Below are 19,786 nucleotides of genomic sequence, written 5' to 3' on the forward strand. Positions count from 1 at the left end.
ATGTACCGTCAAATCTTGGGTGAGAACCTCCTTCCCTCAGCCAGGGCATTAAAAATGGGTCGTTCCAGCATGACAATGACCCAAAACACACGGCCAAGGCAACAAAGGAGTGGCTCAAGAAGAAGCACATTAAGGTCCTGGAGTGGCCTAGCCAGTCTCCAAACCTTAATCCCATAGAAAATCTGTGGAGGGAGCTGAAGGTTCGAGTTGCCAAACGTCAGCCTCAAACAAAATCCCTCCTGAGATGGGTGCAAACCTGGTGGCCAAATACAAGAAATGTCTGACCTCTGTGATTGCTAACAAGGGTTTTGCTACCAAGTACTAAGTCATGTTTGCAGAGGGGTCAAATACTTATTTGCGTCATTAAAATGCAAATCAATTTATAACATTTTTGACATGCGTTTTTCTGGATTTTTTTGTTGTTGTTATTCAGTCTCTCACTGTTCAAATAAACCTACAATTTAAATGTATAGACTGATCTGACTGATGTCTTTGTCAGTGGGCAAACGTACAAAATCAGCAGGGGATCAAATACTTTTTTCCCTCACTGTATTTTTTATTTTTTTGCTTTTTGAATGATAAATGTTCAAATTGCTGAAATAACAGTCTATGTTTTTATTGCATACACTACTCGTACCTAACCATGTTTTACTCCTAATACTACAACAAGATTAGAACTGCTTTGAAATCATGTGCCTTTACAGTAGCTATTACTGCATCTTTGGTATATTGGCTCATTTACAAAGGCCAAATGCCTTTCCTGTTGATCATTCATTTCCCCATTGTTTCCTCATGTATTCGTGATCCTTCCATAAGGGTGTGTTCTTCTCCTCTACCACAGAGTAAAAACCTGCATTGATTTTCCACCAGAGATGAAACGTCATTTTTCTTCTCATAACAGGGACATGACTGATGACTCCACTGAGATGGAGTCCTCATCCTCCCACTTTATTTAACTCTGCTTCCTGCTGCCAAATCAACAGGGTTGTTCAGCAACCAGACACCCATCCAGACAGGATAATATTCATGTTTTCAGGGAACTGTATGCTCTATTCAGAAAGAACAATAGCTGCTGCTGCTGGTGGTGGTGGTGGTGGTGGTATGAATTGTCCAAAGCTGAATACTGAGTATGTGTTGGACCAGGGACATTTATGGACACCTATTCAGTTCCATAAAATAATTTTTTTAACGTTGTAAATTGCCATTTTGGCTAATAGCTAAATTAGTTAGAAAAAAGGACGCTATCCTAAATTCATGGAAATATGAGTGATGTGCAGGAGATTCAATCTATGTATTACATTGAGACAGCTTGTCTTTTATTCCGTATTTCCCCACTGCTACATCCTTTTAGAGTAGTCTCACTGAGGTACAGAGAGCAGACCAAGGTGCTACAGGGCTGTCTGACTCACTATTGAGTGAAAAGAAAGCAGCCTTCCAGATTACTGGAGAGTTCAGTCTTTTCACAGGAGAGTTATTGTGATGGGTGAATATTAATTCATCCAGTTATTCTCAAGGTCCCAATAATGGAATACAATGTTCTCTAAAGCTCCTAATCAATGTCATTTTAATGTTGAGTCCAAAGTGCCTTAGGAAGGCATGTTCGATAAACACATTTTGAAAACAATAAGTGCGTGATGTTCCTCTGCCTAATTTGTGCATGGATTGAAAGCATTGATTTAAAAAAATAAAGAAATGTTCTAATTTCTCCAATTGTTACTAATGATATGCTACATTCTTTCTTTTCTCCTGGACTGGATAGGCCTACCTCTAGGCCTGGTCATCGGTAACCTCACTCAGATAGAGTATTGATACACTTATGTTCAGCAAAGTGGGCTGTTACAGCAGGCAGGTGGAGGATTCAACTTCCAAATGGAGCCTATTACAATTGTGTCATTAAGAGCTCTTAACCTGAAACCTTCGGAAAGTATTCAGACCCCTTGACTTTTTCCACATTTTGTTACGTTACAGCTTTATTCTAAAATGGATTAAATTGTTTTTCCCCTCATCAATCTACACACAATACCCCATAATGACAAAGCAAAAACTGGTTTTTATAATGTTATGGTAATTTATAAAAAACTGAAATATTACATTTACATAAGTATTCAGATTCTTTACTCAGTACTTTGTTGAAGCCCCTTTGGCAGCGATTACAGACTTGAGTCTTCTTGGGTATGACGCTACAAGCTTGGCACACCTGTATTTGGGGAGTTTCTCTCATTCTTCTCTGCAGATCCTCTCAAGCTCTGTCAGGTTGGATGGGGAGTGTTGCTGCACAGTTATTTTCAGGTCTCTCCAGAGATGTTCGATCGGATTCAAGTCCGGGCTCTGGCTGGGCCACTCAAGGATACTCAGAGACTTGTCCCGAAGCCACTCCTGCGTTGTCTTGGCTGTGTGCTTAGGGTCGATGTCCTGTTGGAAGGCCCCAGTCTGAGGTCCTGAGCGCTCTGGAGCAGGTTTTCATCAAGGATCTCTCTGTACTTTGCTCTGTTCATCTTTGCCTCAATCCTGAATAGTCTCCCTGTCCCTGCTGCTGAAAAACATCCCCACAGCATGATGCTGCCTCCACCATGCTTCACCGTAGGGATGGTGCCAGGTTTCCTCCAGATGTGACGTTTTGGCATTCAAGCCAAAGAGTTTAATCTAGGTTTTATCAGAACAGAGAATCTTGTTTCTCATGGTCTGAGAGTCTTTAGGTGCCTTTTGGTAAACTCCAAGCGGGCTGTCATGTGCCTTTTACTGAGGAGTGGCTTCCGTCTGGACATTCTACCATAAAGGCCTGATTGGTGGAGTCCTTCTGGAAGGTTCTCACATCTCCACAGAGGAACTCTAGAGCTCTGTCAGAGTGACCATTGGGTTCTTTGTCACCTCCCTGACTAAGACACTTCTCCCCCGATTTCTCAGTTTGGCCGGGCGGCCAGCTCTAGGAAGAGTCTTGGTGGTTCCAAACTTCTTCCATTTAAGAATGATGGAGGCCACTGTGTTCTTGGGGACCTTCAATGCTGCAGACATTTTTTGGTACCCTTCCCCAGATCTGTGCCTTGACACAATCCTGTCTCGGAGCTCTACGGAAAATTCCTCGACCTCATTACTTGTTTTTTGCTCTGACATGCACTGTCAACTGTGGGATCTTATATAGACAGGTGTGTGCCTTTCCAAAAAATGTCCAATCAATTGAATTTACCACAGGTGGACTCCAATCAAGTTGTAGAAACATCTCAAGGATGATCAATGGAAACAGGATGCAACGGAGCTAAATTTCGAGTCTCATAGCAAAGGGTCTGAATACTTATGTAAATAAGGTATTTCTGTTTTTTTATTTATAATACATTTGTAAAGATTTCTACAAACCTGTTTTCGCTTTGTTATTATGGGGTATTGTGTGTAGATTGCTGAGGAACTTTTTATTTAATCCATTGTAGAACAAGGCTAGAACGTAACAACAAAATGTGGAAAAAGTCAGTCTGAATACTTTCCCGAAGGCACTGTGCATGCTGTAGACTGTACAAGAACAGCAAGGTAATACACAACAGGCTTAGGTCATGGTGCTCTCATTCAGTTGTTTAGTAGTGAGATGGAACTTGGTGTCTGCTGTTGTACAATGTGTACTATTGTAGCAACAATATGATCTGTCTTGGTAACAGGTGGTGTTGGTGTGATTTCCCTGTGTAGCGGAGGAGCTGCCATGCCATTTGGCTGTTTGACACTCGGGGAGAAGAAGGATTACAACAATCCCTCAGAGGTGACTGATAAATATGACCTCGGCCAAATTGTCAAATCGTGAGTATTCCTTCACAATGCTTCACAACAACACTTATATTCTGTAGTCTGGGACTTTTAAGTAAATAGTAAAATAATGCTTCTTCCATCCAGTATAGATTTTTGTGACATTTGTATTTTGTTTTCTCTTGTGTGTGGTCCTTGTTTAGGGAGGAGTTCTGTGAGATCTTCAGAGCAAAGGACAAGAACACACTCAAAATGTTCACCTGTAAAAAGTTTCTCAAAAAGGATGGGAGGAAAGTGAGAAAAGCTGCCAAGAATGAGATCCAGATCTTGAAGATGTGAGTTATATTCAGTTTGGCTTATGCATTATTGCAGAGCTTTACCCTTGGCATCTGAAATGCCACAGAAATGCATGAATCATTGTGTGTTAAAATGTAACATTTATGCAATTGAAATTGAAAAAACACCATAGCGATAGTTAACAGAAATTACTTACTAACCGTTACTAATTACTGATGTTACACATGCTGTTCCCATAACATCCCCATAACGTTTCCATAACACCACTCCTGTTCAGCTTGAATTCTCCATTAGCCTTTAACAATGCAAAGTTCTTCGACTACCAAAAACTCTGAAGCGAGCAAAGGAAATGTACCTTTTCTGGTTACAATAACGCAATATCTCTTTAGCAGTCCAGTCTGAAATTAGCATGGAGTAGGATCTGTAATGAATGAGCCACAGACCCCAATCTGTAATTGAAAAATATATATATTCAAATGTAATTAAAACACTTAGGTCATTCAATTAATATAACAATAGAATATGCCAATCAAGATTCCTTGAAAGACCAAATGAAATGTCTTATTAGCACACGTTAGTGCTGTAGTGAGACCAATCTCTAGGTTGAATTAATTCATCAGGATTTCACTGGAATTGGAAATGGTCCACTTCCCATACAGATCGAAATATCATCATTAAGCCACTCATACAATATCACAAGTAATGTCCATTTTTGTCTATACTGATTTTATTCAGTGCATGAGTAGGCATTCCATAATCTGAATTTAACTTGAATTGGAAAAGGTCCAATTCTCTAATGGTTATTAAATCATTAAACTACTAATACAAATTATCAAATGTAATGTCTTTTAATGATTCCTAGTTAATCTTGGTTTATAATTGCTCAATATATGACTTTGTTTTTCTCTGTTTCCCTCTGTGTCTCCCTCCCTCTTTCACAGGGTAAAACATCATAACATCCTCCAGCTGGTTGATGTCTTTGAAACTAGGAAGGAGTACTTCCTCTTCCTCGAGCTGTGAGTGTTATTGAAGGTTATTGAGTGACATTGGTTAGGGCTTTTTATTTGTATATGTTCCCTTGAAGTCATCATGGTTCCGTTCCACTGATAACACCATTAGGGAGTGTACAAAAAGATAGCCTACCTACATCCTGCAGACTTGCCAATGCATACTTACCTTTCTGAACCCCTGTGTGAAATGTCTATTTTCCATATCCTCCTGGAGAATCTCATCTGAGAGTTGATTTTGACTTCTAGAGTGTTGCAAGAGGCCTACAGTACATTTTAATGATATGACACACGACAGTGGTTTTCTCTGGATGTTCTTCTCTGCAGAGCTACAGGCAGAGAGGTCTTTGACTGGATCTTAGACCAAGGCTACTACTCGGAGAGGGACACCAGCAACGTTGTCAGACAGGTGTTGGAAGCCGTGGCCTATCTGCACTCCCAGAGAATTGTCCACAGGAACCTCAAGGTATACTGCACACACACAACACTCTGCTCCCATCTGGTGTTTCATATATGTTATTACACCACAGGCCACTCAGTCGGGTGACGGCATTAGAAATGAGAAATGTAGCTACTTTGCCCTCTGCATGAAATTAACATTAATTATATGGCACCCTGAGTAATTGTCCAACCTGCCAATGATGTATATTTTTCTCATGCTTTCTACATACCAAAAAGGAGTTATGATCTATTGACATACACTTTGTTTTGTCTCACACAGCTGGAGAACTTGGTGTACTTCAACCGCCTGAAGCACTCCAAAATAGTGATCAGTGACTTCCACCTGGCCAAGCTGGAGAACGGACTCATCAAGGACCCCTGTGGAACCCCAGAGTACCTTGGTGAGGGGGTAGGGAAGGGGGCAGATCATAGACTTATGGGGGCAAATGGGTTTGACATCAGAGTAACGGTGTTTGGACAACTTTAGAGCTACAGTTGAAGTCGGAAGTTTACATACACCTTAGCCAAATACATTTAAACTCAGTTTTTCACAATTCCTGACATTTAATCCTAGTAGAAATTCCCTGTCTTAGGTGAGTTAGGATCACCACTTTTTTTTTTAAGAATGTGAAATGTCAGAATGATAGTAGAGAGAATGATTTATTTCAGCTTTTATTTATTTCATCACATTCCCAGTGGGTCAGAAGTTTACATACCCTCAATTATTATTTAGTAGCATTTCCTTTAAATTGTTTAACTTGGGTCAAACGTTTTGGGTAGCCTTCCACAAGCTTCCCACAATAAGTTGGGTGAATTTTGTCCTATTCCTCCTGACAGAGCTGGTGTAACTGAGTCAGGTTTGTAGGCCTCCTTGCTCGCACACACTTTTTCAGTTCTGCCCACAAATGTTCTATAGGATTGAAGTCAGGGCTTTGTGATGGCCACTGCAATACCTTGACTTTATTGTCCTTAAGCCATTTTGCCACAACTTTGGAAGTATGCTTGGGGTCATTGTCCATTTGGAAGACCCATTTGCGACCAAGCTTTAATAACCAACAGGCCCGCTTTAACTTCCTGACTGATGTCTTGAGATGTTGCTTCAATATATCCACATAATTTTCCTTCCTCATGATGCCATCTATTTTGTGAAGTGCACCAGTCCCTCCTGCAGCAAAGCACCCCCACAGCATGATGCTGCCACCCCCGTGCTTCACGGTTGGGATGGTGTTCTTCGTCTTGCAAGAGACCCCCTTTTTCCTCCAAACATAATGACGGTCATTATGGCCAAACATTTCTATTTTTGTTTCATCAGACCAGAGGACATTTCTCCAAAAAGTACGATCTTTGTCCCCATGTGCAGTTGCAAACCGTAGTCTGGCTTTTTTATGGCGGTTTTGGAGCAGTGGCTTCTTCCTTGCTGAGCGGCCTTTCAGGTTATGTCGATATAGGACTCGTTTTACTGTGGAAATACAGTGGGGAAAAAAAGTATTTAGTCAGCCACCAATTGTGCAAGTTCTCCCACTTAAAAAGATGAGAGAGGCCTGTAATTTTCATCATAGGTACACGTCAACTATGACAGACAAATTGAGAAAAAAATCCAGAAAATCCCATTGTAGGATTTTAATGAATTTATTTGCAAATTATGGTGGAAAATAAGTATTTGGTCACCTACAAACAAGCAAGATGTCTGGCTCTCACAGACCTGTAACTTCTTCTTTAAGAGGCTCCTCTGTCCTCCACTCGTTACCTGTATTAATGGCACCTGTTTGAACTTGTTATCAGTATAAAATACACCTGTCCACAACCTCAAACAGTCACACTCCAAACTTCACAATGGCCAAGACCAAAGAGCTGTCAAAGGACACCAAAAACAAAAAAGTAGACCTGCACCAGGCTGGGAAGACTGAATCTGCAATAGGTAAGCAGCTTGGTTTGAAGATATCAACTGTGGGAGCAATTATTAGGAAATGGAAGACATACAAAACCACTGATAATCTCCCTCGATCTGGGGCTCCACGCAAGATCTCACCCCGTGGGGTCAAAATGATCACAAGAACGGTGAGCAAAAATCCCAGAACCACACGGGGGACCTAGTGAATGACCTGCAGAGAGCTGGGACCAAAGTAACAAAGCCAACCATCAGTAACACACTACGCCGCCAGGGACTCAAATCCTGCAGTGCGAGACGTGTCCCCCTGCTTAAGCCAGTACATGTCCAGGCCCGTCTGAAGTGCATTTGGATGATCCAGAAGAGGATTGGGGAGAATGTCATATGGTCAGATGAAACCAAAATATAACTTTTTGGTAAAAACTCAACTCGTCGTGTTTGGAGGACAAAGAATGCTGAGTTGCATCCAAAGAACACCATACCTACTGTGAAGCATGGGGTTGGAAACATCATGCTTTGGGGCAGTTTTTCTGCAAAGGGACCAGGATGACTGATCCGTGTAAAGGAAAGAATGAATGGGGCCATGTATCGTGAGATTTTGAGTGAAAACCTCCTTCCATCAGCAAGGGCATTGAAGATGAAACGTGGCTGGGTCTTTCAGCATGACAATGATCCCAAACACACCGCCCGGGCAACGAAGGAGTGGCTTCGTAAGAAGCATTTCAAGGTCCTGGAGTGGCTCTAGCCAGTCTCCAGATCTCTACCCCATAGAAAATCTTTGGAGGGAGTTTAAAGTCTGTGTTGCCCAGCGACAGCCCCAAAACATCACTGCTCTAGAGGAGATCTGCATGGAGGAATGGGCCAAAATACCAGCAACAGTGTGTGAAAACCTTGTGAAGACTTACAGAAAACGTTTGACCTGTGTCATTGCCAACAAAGGGTATATAACAAAGTATTGAGAAACTTTTGTTATTGGCCAAATACTTATTTTCCACCATCATATGCCAATAAATTCATTAAAAATCCTACAATGTGATTTTCTGGATTTTTTTTCCTCATTTTGTCTGTCATAGTTGACGTGTACCTATGATAAAAATTACAGGCCTCTCTCATCTTTTTAAGTGGGAGAACTTGCACAATTGGTGGCTGACTAAATACTTTTTTTCCCCACTGTATATGCTTTTGTACCTGTTTCCTCCAGCATCCTCACAAGGTCCTTTGCTGTTGTTCTGGGATTGATTTGCACTTTTCGCACCAAAGTACGTTCAATCTCTAGGAGACAGAACACGTCTCCTTCCTGAGCGGTATGACGGCTGCGTGGTCCCATGGTGTTTATACTTGCGTACTATTGTTTGTACACATGGACGTGGTACCTTCAGGTGTTTGGAAATTGCTCCCAAGGATGAACCAGACTTGTGGAGGTCTACAATTTTTTTCTGAGGTCTTGACTGATTTCTTCGGATTTTCCCATGATGTCAAGCAAAGAGGCACTGAGTTTGAAGGTAGGCCTTAAAATACATCCACAGGTACACCTCCAATTGACACAAATGATGTCAATTAGCCTATCAGAAGCTTCTATAGCCATGACATCATTTTCTGGAATTTCCCAAGCTGTTTAAAGGCACAGTCAACTTAGTGTATGTAAGCTTCTGACCCACTGGAATTGTGATACAGTGAATTATAAGTGAAATAATCTGTCTGTAAAGAATTGTTGGAATAATTCCTTGTGTCATGCACAAAGTAGATGTCCTAACCGAATTGCCAAAACTATAGTTTGTCAACAAGAAATTTGTGGAGTGGTTGAAAAACGAGTTTTAATGACTCCAACCTAAGTGTATGTAAACTTCCGACTTCAACTGTATATACCACATTGCTACCTCTTCAGCATTCCATTTTTCTATGAATTAATATTGGATTCTGTGTGTCTTCCTGCAGCTCCTGAGGTGGTGGGACGTCAGAGGTATGGAAGGCCAGTGGACTGCTGGGCCATCGGGGTCATCATGTATATTCTGTGAGTGTTTTTATGTCCTCAGTTCACTAGAGTTTACAGTGTCTTGCCCATACAGTACTCATGCTATTGTCCATCTCAGGTGACTATGAACTCTGTCTTGTTTTCCCTTTCTCCAGCCTGTCAGGAAACCCCCCTTTCTACGATGAAATGGAAGATGACGACTATGATAATCACGACAAGAATCTTTTCCGCAAGATTCTGTCAGGAGACTATGAGTTTGACTCACCGTACTGGGATGATATCTCTGACTCAGGTATATAACACTATAATTCGAGATCAAATCAAAATGCAGTACTACGTAGCACATCTAGGAAACAGTAGATGGGAAAAGTACGTTTTTTAGGCGTGTCCACTTCTGTTTGCTTCAGAGGAGAGAAAGAGCAGATGTGTACAATCACCTCGACTAACCTGTACCCCCGCACATTGACTCGGTACTGGTACCCCTGTATATAGCCTGGTTATTGGTATTTTACTGTTGCTCTTTAATTTTTTTACTTTAGTTTATTTAGTAAATATTTTCTTAACTTTTCTTAACTGCATTGTCGGTTAAGGGCTTGTAAGTAAGCATATCACAGTAAGGTCTACACCTGTTGTATTCAGTGCATATGACAAATAACATTTGATTTGATTTTTTTATTTGTTGTACAGCGAAAAGCCTGGTGGCAAGTCTGATGGAAGTGGAGCAGGATCAAAGACTGACTGCACAGGAGGCCATCAACCATGAATGGTATGGATTGATCCAAGATTAAAATAATAACAATTTCTGTCTTCTCAAGTGTGCAGTATGTGTATGTGTTTTTGTTGGTTTTCTGTTTACCTGTCCCTTGTTTCAGGATTTCTGGGAATGCAGCTTCTGATAAGAACATCAGGGATGGAGTGTGTGGGCAAATTGAAAAGAACTTTGCCAAAGCCAAGTGGAAGGTACTCTTCCTTTCTGTCAAACAAACTTTTTTTGGTACTTTTGACAATAATTGTTTTACTTGGCTGCACTGCATAATGCATGAATGTTGTGCATATGAAGTTCTATTCATTCACTGCACAGTTTCTTCACTTAGATGATAGCGTTCTAAAAATATATTTCTATGGTCTTGCTCTTCCACAGAAAGCTGTACGGGTCACAACAATGATGAAGAGGCTTCGAGCTCCAGAACACAGTGACTCAGGGGCTTCCAGCCCGGTTCCAGGGGCCTCTGCTGGCCCTGTCACCCCCAGCAACACTCCAGTACCCTCAGCTGATGCTCCTGAGGGCACCCCTGCCAGCACAGAGGTCTCGGTCACCCTCCAGGTCCCTGACTCACAGAATCCACCCACCATCATCACTCCTGATTCTCCCTCCCAGCCCGGCCCGGCTCCTGAGGAGCCAGAGGCAGAGCCCCTGGAACGGTGTAACGGTGACGCCGCAGCACCCCTCCAAACACCCCCACAAACACAGGAGGATCAGAATGGCTAGACAGAGCAGGACCAGTGCCACCCCACCACACACACTCTGTTAATTACACCACGCCCCACCCTCCATCTTCAGCATTAGTGCAGAATCATCTCACTGTCTGTTTTATCTTGAGCATTTGGTCTGCACCCTGTGATCGTTTGAGATGGCCTGTCTATCTTTAGCATTGTTTCCTCTCACTATTTTCCCCTCCAGTTTTAAGGATACTCATTCTTTTGAAAATGGTTCAAAGTGTGTGAGGAATACTATTTGTTTTGAGCAGGTCTAGGAAATGTCTCAGTCTCACACTTTCTCTTCAATTAATTACTTTTCATTTCATGGAAATCTAAATTCTATAAATCTATCTGTTTGAATCTGAATCACGCCTTTAGTGCAATTCTTAGACACCTACAGTACATGTTTGTAATGTCCTGCCTCCTTGGTTCCATCTCTTAGATAGGCAATTTCCAAATCTGTTTGCTACTGTACCCTAGCCGATATGTTAGCGAGAAATTATCCTCAAAGCAACTGATAACTGCTTATTCTGTCTTTATACTCCCATTTATGGAAAGAAGAAAGAAATCTGTAAGAAAGTCTGTCTGGTTGATTCATGGTCCCAGTAAAATACTGTACAGGCCTTTATTAAAATTTAGCAAATAGTAGCTCATGTTGTATGTAATTAGTTTAAGATAGTGTCAAGCCTGTTACACGTGTGGTGTCTATGTTTTAAGCATCTTTTAGCTGAGCTGAAGGGTTGCCAAAGTATTATGTAAATCTATGAATTGAGCAAAATTCTTATTGCTGTATAAAACTGTGACCCTTTTCTGAATTTCTTTAATTGTGACTGATTAGTATGAGTTTTTTTCCTCCATATGCCATGACCAGCCAATTTCACCTGATTGCTTTTCATAATGACATTCGTCATTGTTTAAAAACGTAGTACCTATGGAGGTATGGTACATTAGAAAATATTTGTAACTTACAGATCATACACTTTACACGTTATTGTTTACACTAATGAATTGTTTACACATGAATACCTGTAAAGCTGAAAAGTATATTCTTAATTCACTTATTCATATCATGGGAGCCACCACACAAGTATGTGAAAAAACAAAGCAATGATTTTATCAAGCCTCACACGTTTAAAAGTATGCTACAAGGTTAATGTATGCTATTATAAGTATGCTATTATTATGTATTTATTTAGCGACTGTACATTTTCTTGTATTTTGAGTCATGTCCCTCGTATTTAGTCTCTGTATTCCTTGACTGTAATCTATAATAAAATTAATGGGGATTCACAAGTTATATATTTTTGATGCACAATGTATAGGTGCCTAAAAGGTGAGTTGCTTTTCTAAATTCTAGCAATCATCTTTGCAAGCTATGTGTAGGTTTATGGTCCAGTAACTAACATCAAAGTCAGAGAAACCAACGTATCACCCTCATTTCATTACAGAAAAGTAATCCTCTGTCATCACATCCTGCATCGGGGGTTGCTGAAATTACACACAAAAAAGTGCAAGCAAGCGAGTTATGTGATTATGTCTTTACTGGATGCACTGAGAAAGTTCACTAATGTTTGATAAACTTAATCTTGAGACTTATAAGTTAATATATAACGTTAAGTTATATATAATATAAGTTAATATAATTATATTCATGTGTGGTGTTATCTTGTGTTACATTAGCTATCTAAAGTTACAGGTTGAGGTTTGTCACAAAACATGATATGCTAAGGCTGGCGGATTAGCCAGGCTGTCAATTGCCACCTCGCTGGTAACAACGATGAGTCTGTTTTTTAGTTTCCATTTACTCGCAGAATAATAATTTTTTTCTGGCCTCCTGCTCCACTTCATACAAGTGCCCTTTTCTCCCCCGGGTAAAATTGTTTAGGTTGGCTAGCTATCTAGACTGGGCTAGTATAAAAGTATAGTATTTTCAGACTGGGCTAGTATAAAAAGTGCAAAACTAGAAATTGTGTATTTTCAAACATCCCATGGCACAGATTTTCAACCTGAATGTTACCGGGCTAGTAGAAATTGCTGTCTCCAAAAGCCCAACTGGCCAGTGCCCAAAATCCTTAAATCCATCCCTGCTTGCAAGCATCCGATTAGTATGAAAGGAACAGCAACTAATGTCGAATGGCGCCAAATAACTTTACCTGCACTGCTCTCACTCGAGAGCATGCGTTGTTCGACCACCTTTGCCGAGCGAGTTTATCCAAGAAAAGTAAACGTTTCTTGAGTGTATCTAGCGCATCGTTTTTTGAGTAAAGTTAAATTTAAGCCGTTTCCCAGCGCACTGATATAATAATCAATTCTAGCATTGTATTATGTTTACGGTTTTGACCAATGATTTATATATACACTAGATGACTGACAGGGGGCGCTGTTTTGGCACATATTTATTAATGTATGCATTTATTTTTGCCACATTTATTCTATTACAGACCCCTTAATGCATACTTTTAAATTATATTATGTTAACTAAACATAACAATTGAAGTATAAAAAATATCTAAAAACATTTTCCTCAAAGTATAATTTTTAGTTCTAATGTTACTGTCCCAACTACAAATGGAGGACTGCGTCTTGGTTCTGACTAGAGGGAGTACAGCTACAACCGGAAGTGACATTTTCGTAGCAGGTTAGGATACATTTATGCAGCAGGTTAGGGTAATTAACGTGGCGGGTTAGGAGACTTAAGTTAAAGGTTAGGAAAGGGGTTAGGGTTAGCTAAAATGCTCTCCTAACCTGCTACGAAAAGTCACTTCCGGTCATAGCTATACTCCCTCTAGTCACAACCCTGCTTCTTCCGGGGATTGTCAATATGGCCGACTGGTGGCTTCAAAGCCTCTTACTGGGCAATACATAGCATCTATCGTATATATCTGACATCACGAAGGTGTGTCAACTAAAATACTGTATATATATTCCAGACAAGATTGAAGAATGGGACAAGTAGACAAAGTGAATATAGAGAGAGTAACTGCTGCTGTACTCACAGGTAAGGCCCTTGCTTCCAGTACCGCTGAAGGCAACAGTCTTCAATCAGGCAGCTTGAAGATGTGTCACCATTCAGGCCCTTGTCACAGCATGCAGTGGCCTGTTCGGGAGATTATAATAAATGCATTATGTACCTGTCATCACCAAAGCCATGTTAGTATTTACTGCACATGTTGCTGAACAATTCAACCCTTTTGTTAGTGTCACTGATATATGGAAATTCACATACAATATTCAGTTCATAAGCATTGACTGTAGTACCTCTAGGGCAGGGGCAGGCAACCTGGACTTCATGTTTTTTTATTTAACTGACCTGGAAGACCAGATGTGTTAAATTTAGGCAGTCACTGAACTGATCAATTAGCCCAGTTGGTCAGGGCTGCATTCAGTACATAAAAAGGTAATTGAACGAAACGGTGCTGTACTGAACGACCAGTTGAAAAACGGGGAGGGGTTGGGTTGTGGGTTAAATGCACCGCTGTCACTCATTGCTTCAAGCCACACCCCGGCACACCCACTGAACAGAGCAAACAGATCTCAAAGTCTGTTCAAGAACGTTTTGGGAAAACGTGGCGTTCAGTACAAACCGTTCCGCAAGGTAGCAAACATTTACGCAAACTGAACACACCCCTGGTGTGGTGCCAAGTTGGAACAAAATCCTGCAGTAGTCCAGGAACAGGGTCGCCTACCCTTGCTCTAGGGTCCTGTGGTGAAACGTCTGCTGTGCAAGGTATTGGGCAACAGCTTGTTTCCAGGGCCCATATTCACAAATCGTCTCAGAGTAGGGATAGTGATTAATAATAACTTCCCCTTGTCCACAGGAGCATGGTGGCACCTTCATTGGGGAGGACGGGCTCATAGTAATGGCTGGAACGGAGTAAGTGGAATGGTATCAAATACATCCAACACATGGTTTCCATGTGATTGATGCCATTCCATTCTCTCCATTCCAGCCATTATTATGAGCCGTCCTCCCCTCAGCAGCCTCCACTGCCCTTGTCAATGTAAATTTACTCAGTGTGAAGGCAAAACATCCTAAAATCAGTACTACTCTAAGACTTTGTGAATATGGGCCCTGGCCTGTCAGCATGTTGGCCTGTCAGCAATGCCACTCCACCTGAAATGCAACAACAACAAAAACATGAATAAGAATTAGCTTAGTTAGTAAGTAACTTAGCCAACTAGCTAATGAAACACTAACGTAAATGTGCACAAGCCCCCTAATCAGCCAAATTATATGAAAACACCACAGCCTATTGGCAGTAAAATTAGGAGAGGCGTTTGACAAAAACTGTTCAAATAGTCAGTAACTAGCTAGTCTTTAAAATATAGCTACCAATTATATAGCTAGTTGTTCTTTTCTAGAAACCCAGCTAGTACTGTTGGGCCGTTCTTACAGCATTCTCCCTGTACACCAAGCCAGTGATGATTTTAGCATGTCAATCTTGGTGGGGCAAAAAAACAAATATATATATATGGGATGCATGCCATCAAAGCCACTACACAACACTAAACAATACATTAATTGTACTATAACGGTGACAAACGGTGCCCACAAACTGTTAGGGCCTACATAAAGCTTTCCCAACAGCAGTCCCGACACCTTACCACTGCTACACCTGGCTATCAGCGGAGCCTTGTCTGGCAGCGAAACAGTTCACTCAGCCTCATTTACTGCCTTTTAAAAAAACATAGCTGATATGGCTGACTTGCTTAAACAAATGTGGTTTCTACTGACAATTGAGATGTACAAACTATGGCATAAGGGGACGACAAGCGCATAAGAGGCAATCCGTAATTTTGATTAAGACGTTAATGAGTGAGCTAGGACAGACGTAGTCAATATAACTATTTGTTCAGCACTTTTGAAATGTACAGCGACAGAATTCAGAACATGGGCCGTTCTTACAGTATTCTCCCTGTACACCAAGTCAGAACCGTAGAATAAATAAAGGGTGCATATAAGCAGACAATGAAAGCTCTTACAATATTCAATGATGACATTTCTCTAAAACAGGCTATAGGCTAAATGTGCACAACCAAGTCAGAACAGTAGGCTAAGTTATGAGGGGAAAAGGGACCAAATTATTAGGGTGAGGCACATGGGCTACTAACAGCTTATTACACAACATACACTTAGTATTACTTTCTTTGCTACAGTATACATATCTCCCTGGCATATTACATCATTTATGCAGCAGCATACAATACATTTTTGGACTCACCTTTTTGTGCTGTGCTCACTTGAACAGGAAGGTGGCGTGGCGGTCCTTCGTGGGCAAATCTTGTCATCAAACCTTGTCATCAAAGTCTGGACTTCTCTGGATTTATGGTGCTTTCAAGACAACTGGGAACCTGGAAAGAAACAAGGTTGAATCATGACGTCAGTGATCTTCAGGTCGGAGCTCTAGAAAGAGGCCCAAGTTCCCGACTTGGAAGTCCGAGTTGGATGACTGTTCCCAGTTGTCTTGAACACTGAAGTCTGAGATTTCCCAGTTCAGAGTTTCCAGTTGTTTTGAACGCGGCAGAAGTCACGTCTGGAGGAAACCTGGCACCATCCCTACGGTGATGCATGGTGGTGGCAACATCATGCTGTGGGGATGTTTTTCAGTTGCAGGGACTTGGAGACTAGTCAGGATCAAGGGAAAGATGAACCGAGCAAAGTACAGAGAGATCCTTGATGAAAACCTGCTCCAGAGCGCTCAGGACCTCAGACTGGAGTCGAAGGTTCACCTTCCAACAGGACAACAACCCAAAGCACACAGCCAAGATAACACAGGAGTGGCTCTGAATGTCCTTGAGTGGCCCAGCCAGAGCCCGGACTTAAACCCGATCGAACATCTCTTGAGAGACCTGAAAATAGCTGTGCAGCGACGCTCCCCATCCAACCTGACAGAGCTTGAGAGGATCTGCAGAGAGGAATGGGAGAAACTCTCCAAATACAGGTGTGCCAAGCTTGTAGCGTCATACCCAAGAAGACTCAAGGCTGTAATCGCTGCCAAAGGTCCTTCAACAAAGTACTGAGTAAAGGGTCTGAATACTTATGTAAATGTGATATTTCAGTTTTGTATTATTTATACATTTGCAAACATTTCTAAAAACCTGTTTTTGCTTTGTCATTATGGGGTATTGTGTGTAGATTGATGAGGGGGAAAAAAAACAATTTAATCCATTTTAAAATAAGACTGTAACGTAACAAAATGTGGAAAAAGTAAAGGGGTCTGAATACTTTCCGAAGGCACTGTATGTGTCCCTTGTAGCAGCAAGCTGACCCAAGTTTTCGATGTTTGCCTCCACACGGAAAAGCAAGTAATCTGGAGATGCATTGTTTTCAGCAGCGGCCAGCACTGCCAGAACCACCTTCTTCTTCGATAAGGTTTAAAGGCGATTGTTGCATTACCACCAATGTTACATTAACACCACCAAGTAGACTGGGGTATAAAAAATGCTAAATAAATAAACAAATACCCTACCATCTAACCCTACACTCATTAAAAACACACCACCCTATTCTACTATTTAAGCACATCTAGTCCTACCTCAGGCCAATGGCCTGGAAGGACGGGACACCACCCTGTAACTCTTCTAACGTCAAATCTCGTTCACCCAAATGCTTTTCTGCGGCTGCCACCACAACCTCTATTTTCTGCAACTTACGTTCCATCCCTGCAGTACAGTTGATAACCATTTCTATGAATGCTAAAAAGGGAAAGGAAAGGAAAGGGGATACCTAGTCAGTTATACAACTGAATGCATTCAACTGAAATATGTCTTCCGCATTTAACCCAACCCCTCTGAATCAGCCAATCTTACTGAAGCATATACTGTATCACTCGTTGGCCTATCCCTCTGTACTGGCACAGATCTACTACTCACACGAATCCTCTCAGGATCCCTCCCACTTGACCCATCTTCCTCTACTTTCTTCACTGCCTCAGCATACGACAACCTCTGCACTACTCTAACCCTGGTAACCTCAACCTGCCTCTCTCACACCGGACATTTCTGATCCCCAGCCCCATTGGCATCCCCTACAATTAACACATACCGCTTCTTTCCCAGATACTACACATTCTCACACCTAGGAACCTCCCTCCTACACACTGCTGCCACATGCCCATAAGCTTGACACCTGTAATTACATAATGGATTCGGCAAAAAAGCTCGTACGGATAACTGAAATATCCTAACATCACTTTGGCGGGCAAAGACTCAACATCAAACACCATCCTGTCTGTGTCGCACCATACGACGAGCATCACAAACACCGGGAATCTTTCCCTTCAGTTGGTCCACTTTCACATTTACTGCTACCCCAATAATCACTCCTTTCAATGGCACCCTTTTCTTGAGAGCAAAACAAGTTACATCTCTTGTCCCCATTTGTTTAACGCGGAGCACCTGACCGGCAGAAACACAAACAATTATCACAAGACCACTTCGGGTTACCTTCACCGATTCTACAGCACCCAACTCCGTTTTCACCCACCCTGAAACTACATATGGATCAGCCAAAAGGCAGGGGTCCACTTTCTCCAAAAATGTCACTCCTACCGTCACAGACTCATCTTTACCCTGACCATTGGTGCAAGCCTCTGGCTCCGAGTACTTCACCACACCTGCCATCTCCAATAATTCACCCTAATTCACTTCCATTTCGCCTCCAGACTTTGATCCAGCGTGCGGCTCACTCTGTTTACACTTTCCACCATTCTTCTTCGACAAACCACCCCCCCCCCATCTTCAACCTCACCCTCTTCAAGCTCACCCTCTTCCTCCCTCACCCTCTTCCTCCCTCACCCTCTTCCTCCCTCACCCTCTTCCTCCCTCACTCTCTTCCTCCCTCACCCTCTTCCTCCCTCACCCTCTTCCTCCCTCACCCTCTTCCTCCCTCACTCTCTTCCTCCCTCACCCTCTTTCTCCCTCACTCTCTTCGACCTCCTCCGCCTCTACTTTTCCCTCCATTCCTCCTCCGTATTCCAAGTATACGTCTCCTTATGATAACATTGCACTTCTCCTGACATACATCTCGTTCTTGCCCTCTCAAGGGACGCCATTTTTTTTCATGCACCCTCATCAATCGTTACTGTCAAAAACCTGCTCCTGAGAAAAAACTTTCTTGCCAGAACCACCTATGTGAAGCTAGCCACAATAAAGATTAGCCACAATAGTGGAATTTGTTGTTCGCCTTCAAAATATAGGTCCAGCATTGAAACGGATACAAATAGTGGAATCATGCCATATTTGGACTAGATAATGCTTAACAAAGGTTGGAATGTTGTTATATAAATTCAACAGAAGACAATAATTAGTTAATTTGACAAAGGACAAATCAGTTCAAATCGCACTGTGGATGTATTTGACTCTATAATTGCATTGGGGGCATACTTATATTTCACTTTACAGCCTTACCTATGGATTGTGGATCAATGAAATGGTTTATGAGACTATTCAGTGACACCCACAGAACACAACTGTGAAGAGTTTACACACATATTAGCGTCATAACTCTTATTGTAGGACTTTGACTGTGGGAAATCATCTCAATATTCAGCCTATTGACTGGTGAGCTATTGTGGCTCATTTCACAGTAGTGTCATTTACATTTGAGTCATTTTAGCAGACGCTCTTATCCAGATCGACTTACAGTTAGTGAGTGCATACATAAAAATAAAAAATCATACTCATTCATACTAATTTCACAGTGTTGTCAAAGTCCTGCAATAAGAGTTACGACCTTAATATTTGTGTAAACTCTTCACAGCCGTACATTGCAATATGAATGTCCAATACGCTCAACTGACTGGTGAGGTGATTTCCCACAGTCAAAGTCCTACAATATGAGCTACAACTGCTTCACAGTTGTGTTCTCTGGGTGTCACTGAGTAGGCTGATACCCCATTTCATGGACCCAAGATCCATAGGTAAAGCTGTACATTGCAATATGAATGTTCAATACACAGTAAGTTGACTGGTGAG

The 19,786-nt window shown here is 41.7% G+C and overlaps 1 protein-coding gene across 2 annotated transcripts in view; it reads left to right on the forward strand.

Moving 5' to 3' along the window:
• Positions 1–12,332, forward strand: part of LOC121574879 (caM kinase-like vesicle-associated protein) — a 31,429-nt gene extending 19,097 nt beyond the window's left edge. The window contains exons 2-11 of one of the 2 annotated variants that reach the window (XM_045223235.1): positions 3,645–3,780; positions 3,930–4,061; positions 4,965–5,039; positions 5,358–5,496; positions 5,752–5,872; positions 9,295–9,370; positions 9,487–9,623; positions 10,019–10,097; positions 10,204–10,291; positions 10,473–12,332. In XM_045223235.1, the coding sequence (XP_045079170.1) occupies positions 3,686–3,780; positions 3,930–4,061; positions 4,965–5,039; positions 5,358–5,496; positions 5,752–5,872; positions 9,295–9,370; positions 9,487–9,623; positions 10,019–10,097; positions 10,204–10,291; positions 10,473–10,820 (1,290 nt within the window). In that variant the 5' untranslated portion in view covers positions 3,645–3,685 and the 3' untranslated portion in view covers positions 10,821–12,332. The remainder of the gene's footprint in view (positions 1–3,644; positions 3,781–3,929; positions 4,062–4,964; positions 5,040–5,357; positions 5,497–5,751; positions 5,873–9,294; positions 9,371–9,486; positions 9,624–10,018; positions 10,098–10,203; positions 10,292–10,472) is intronic. The other variant, XM_045223236.1, reaches the window with a different exon arrangement.
• Positions 12,333–19,786: the final 7,454 nt, after the last annotated feature.

This window comes from Coregonus clupeaformis, chromosome 10 (assembly GCF_020615455.1).
Source record: "Coregonus clupeaformis isolate EN_2021a chromosome 10, ASM2061545v1, whole genome shotgun sequence".
NCBI classification, from domain to species: Eukaryota; Metazoa; Chordata; class Actinopteri; order Salmoniformes; family Salmonidae; genus Coregonus; species Coregonus clupeaformis.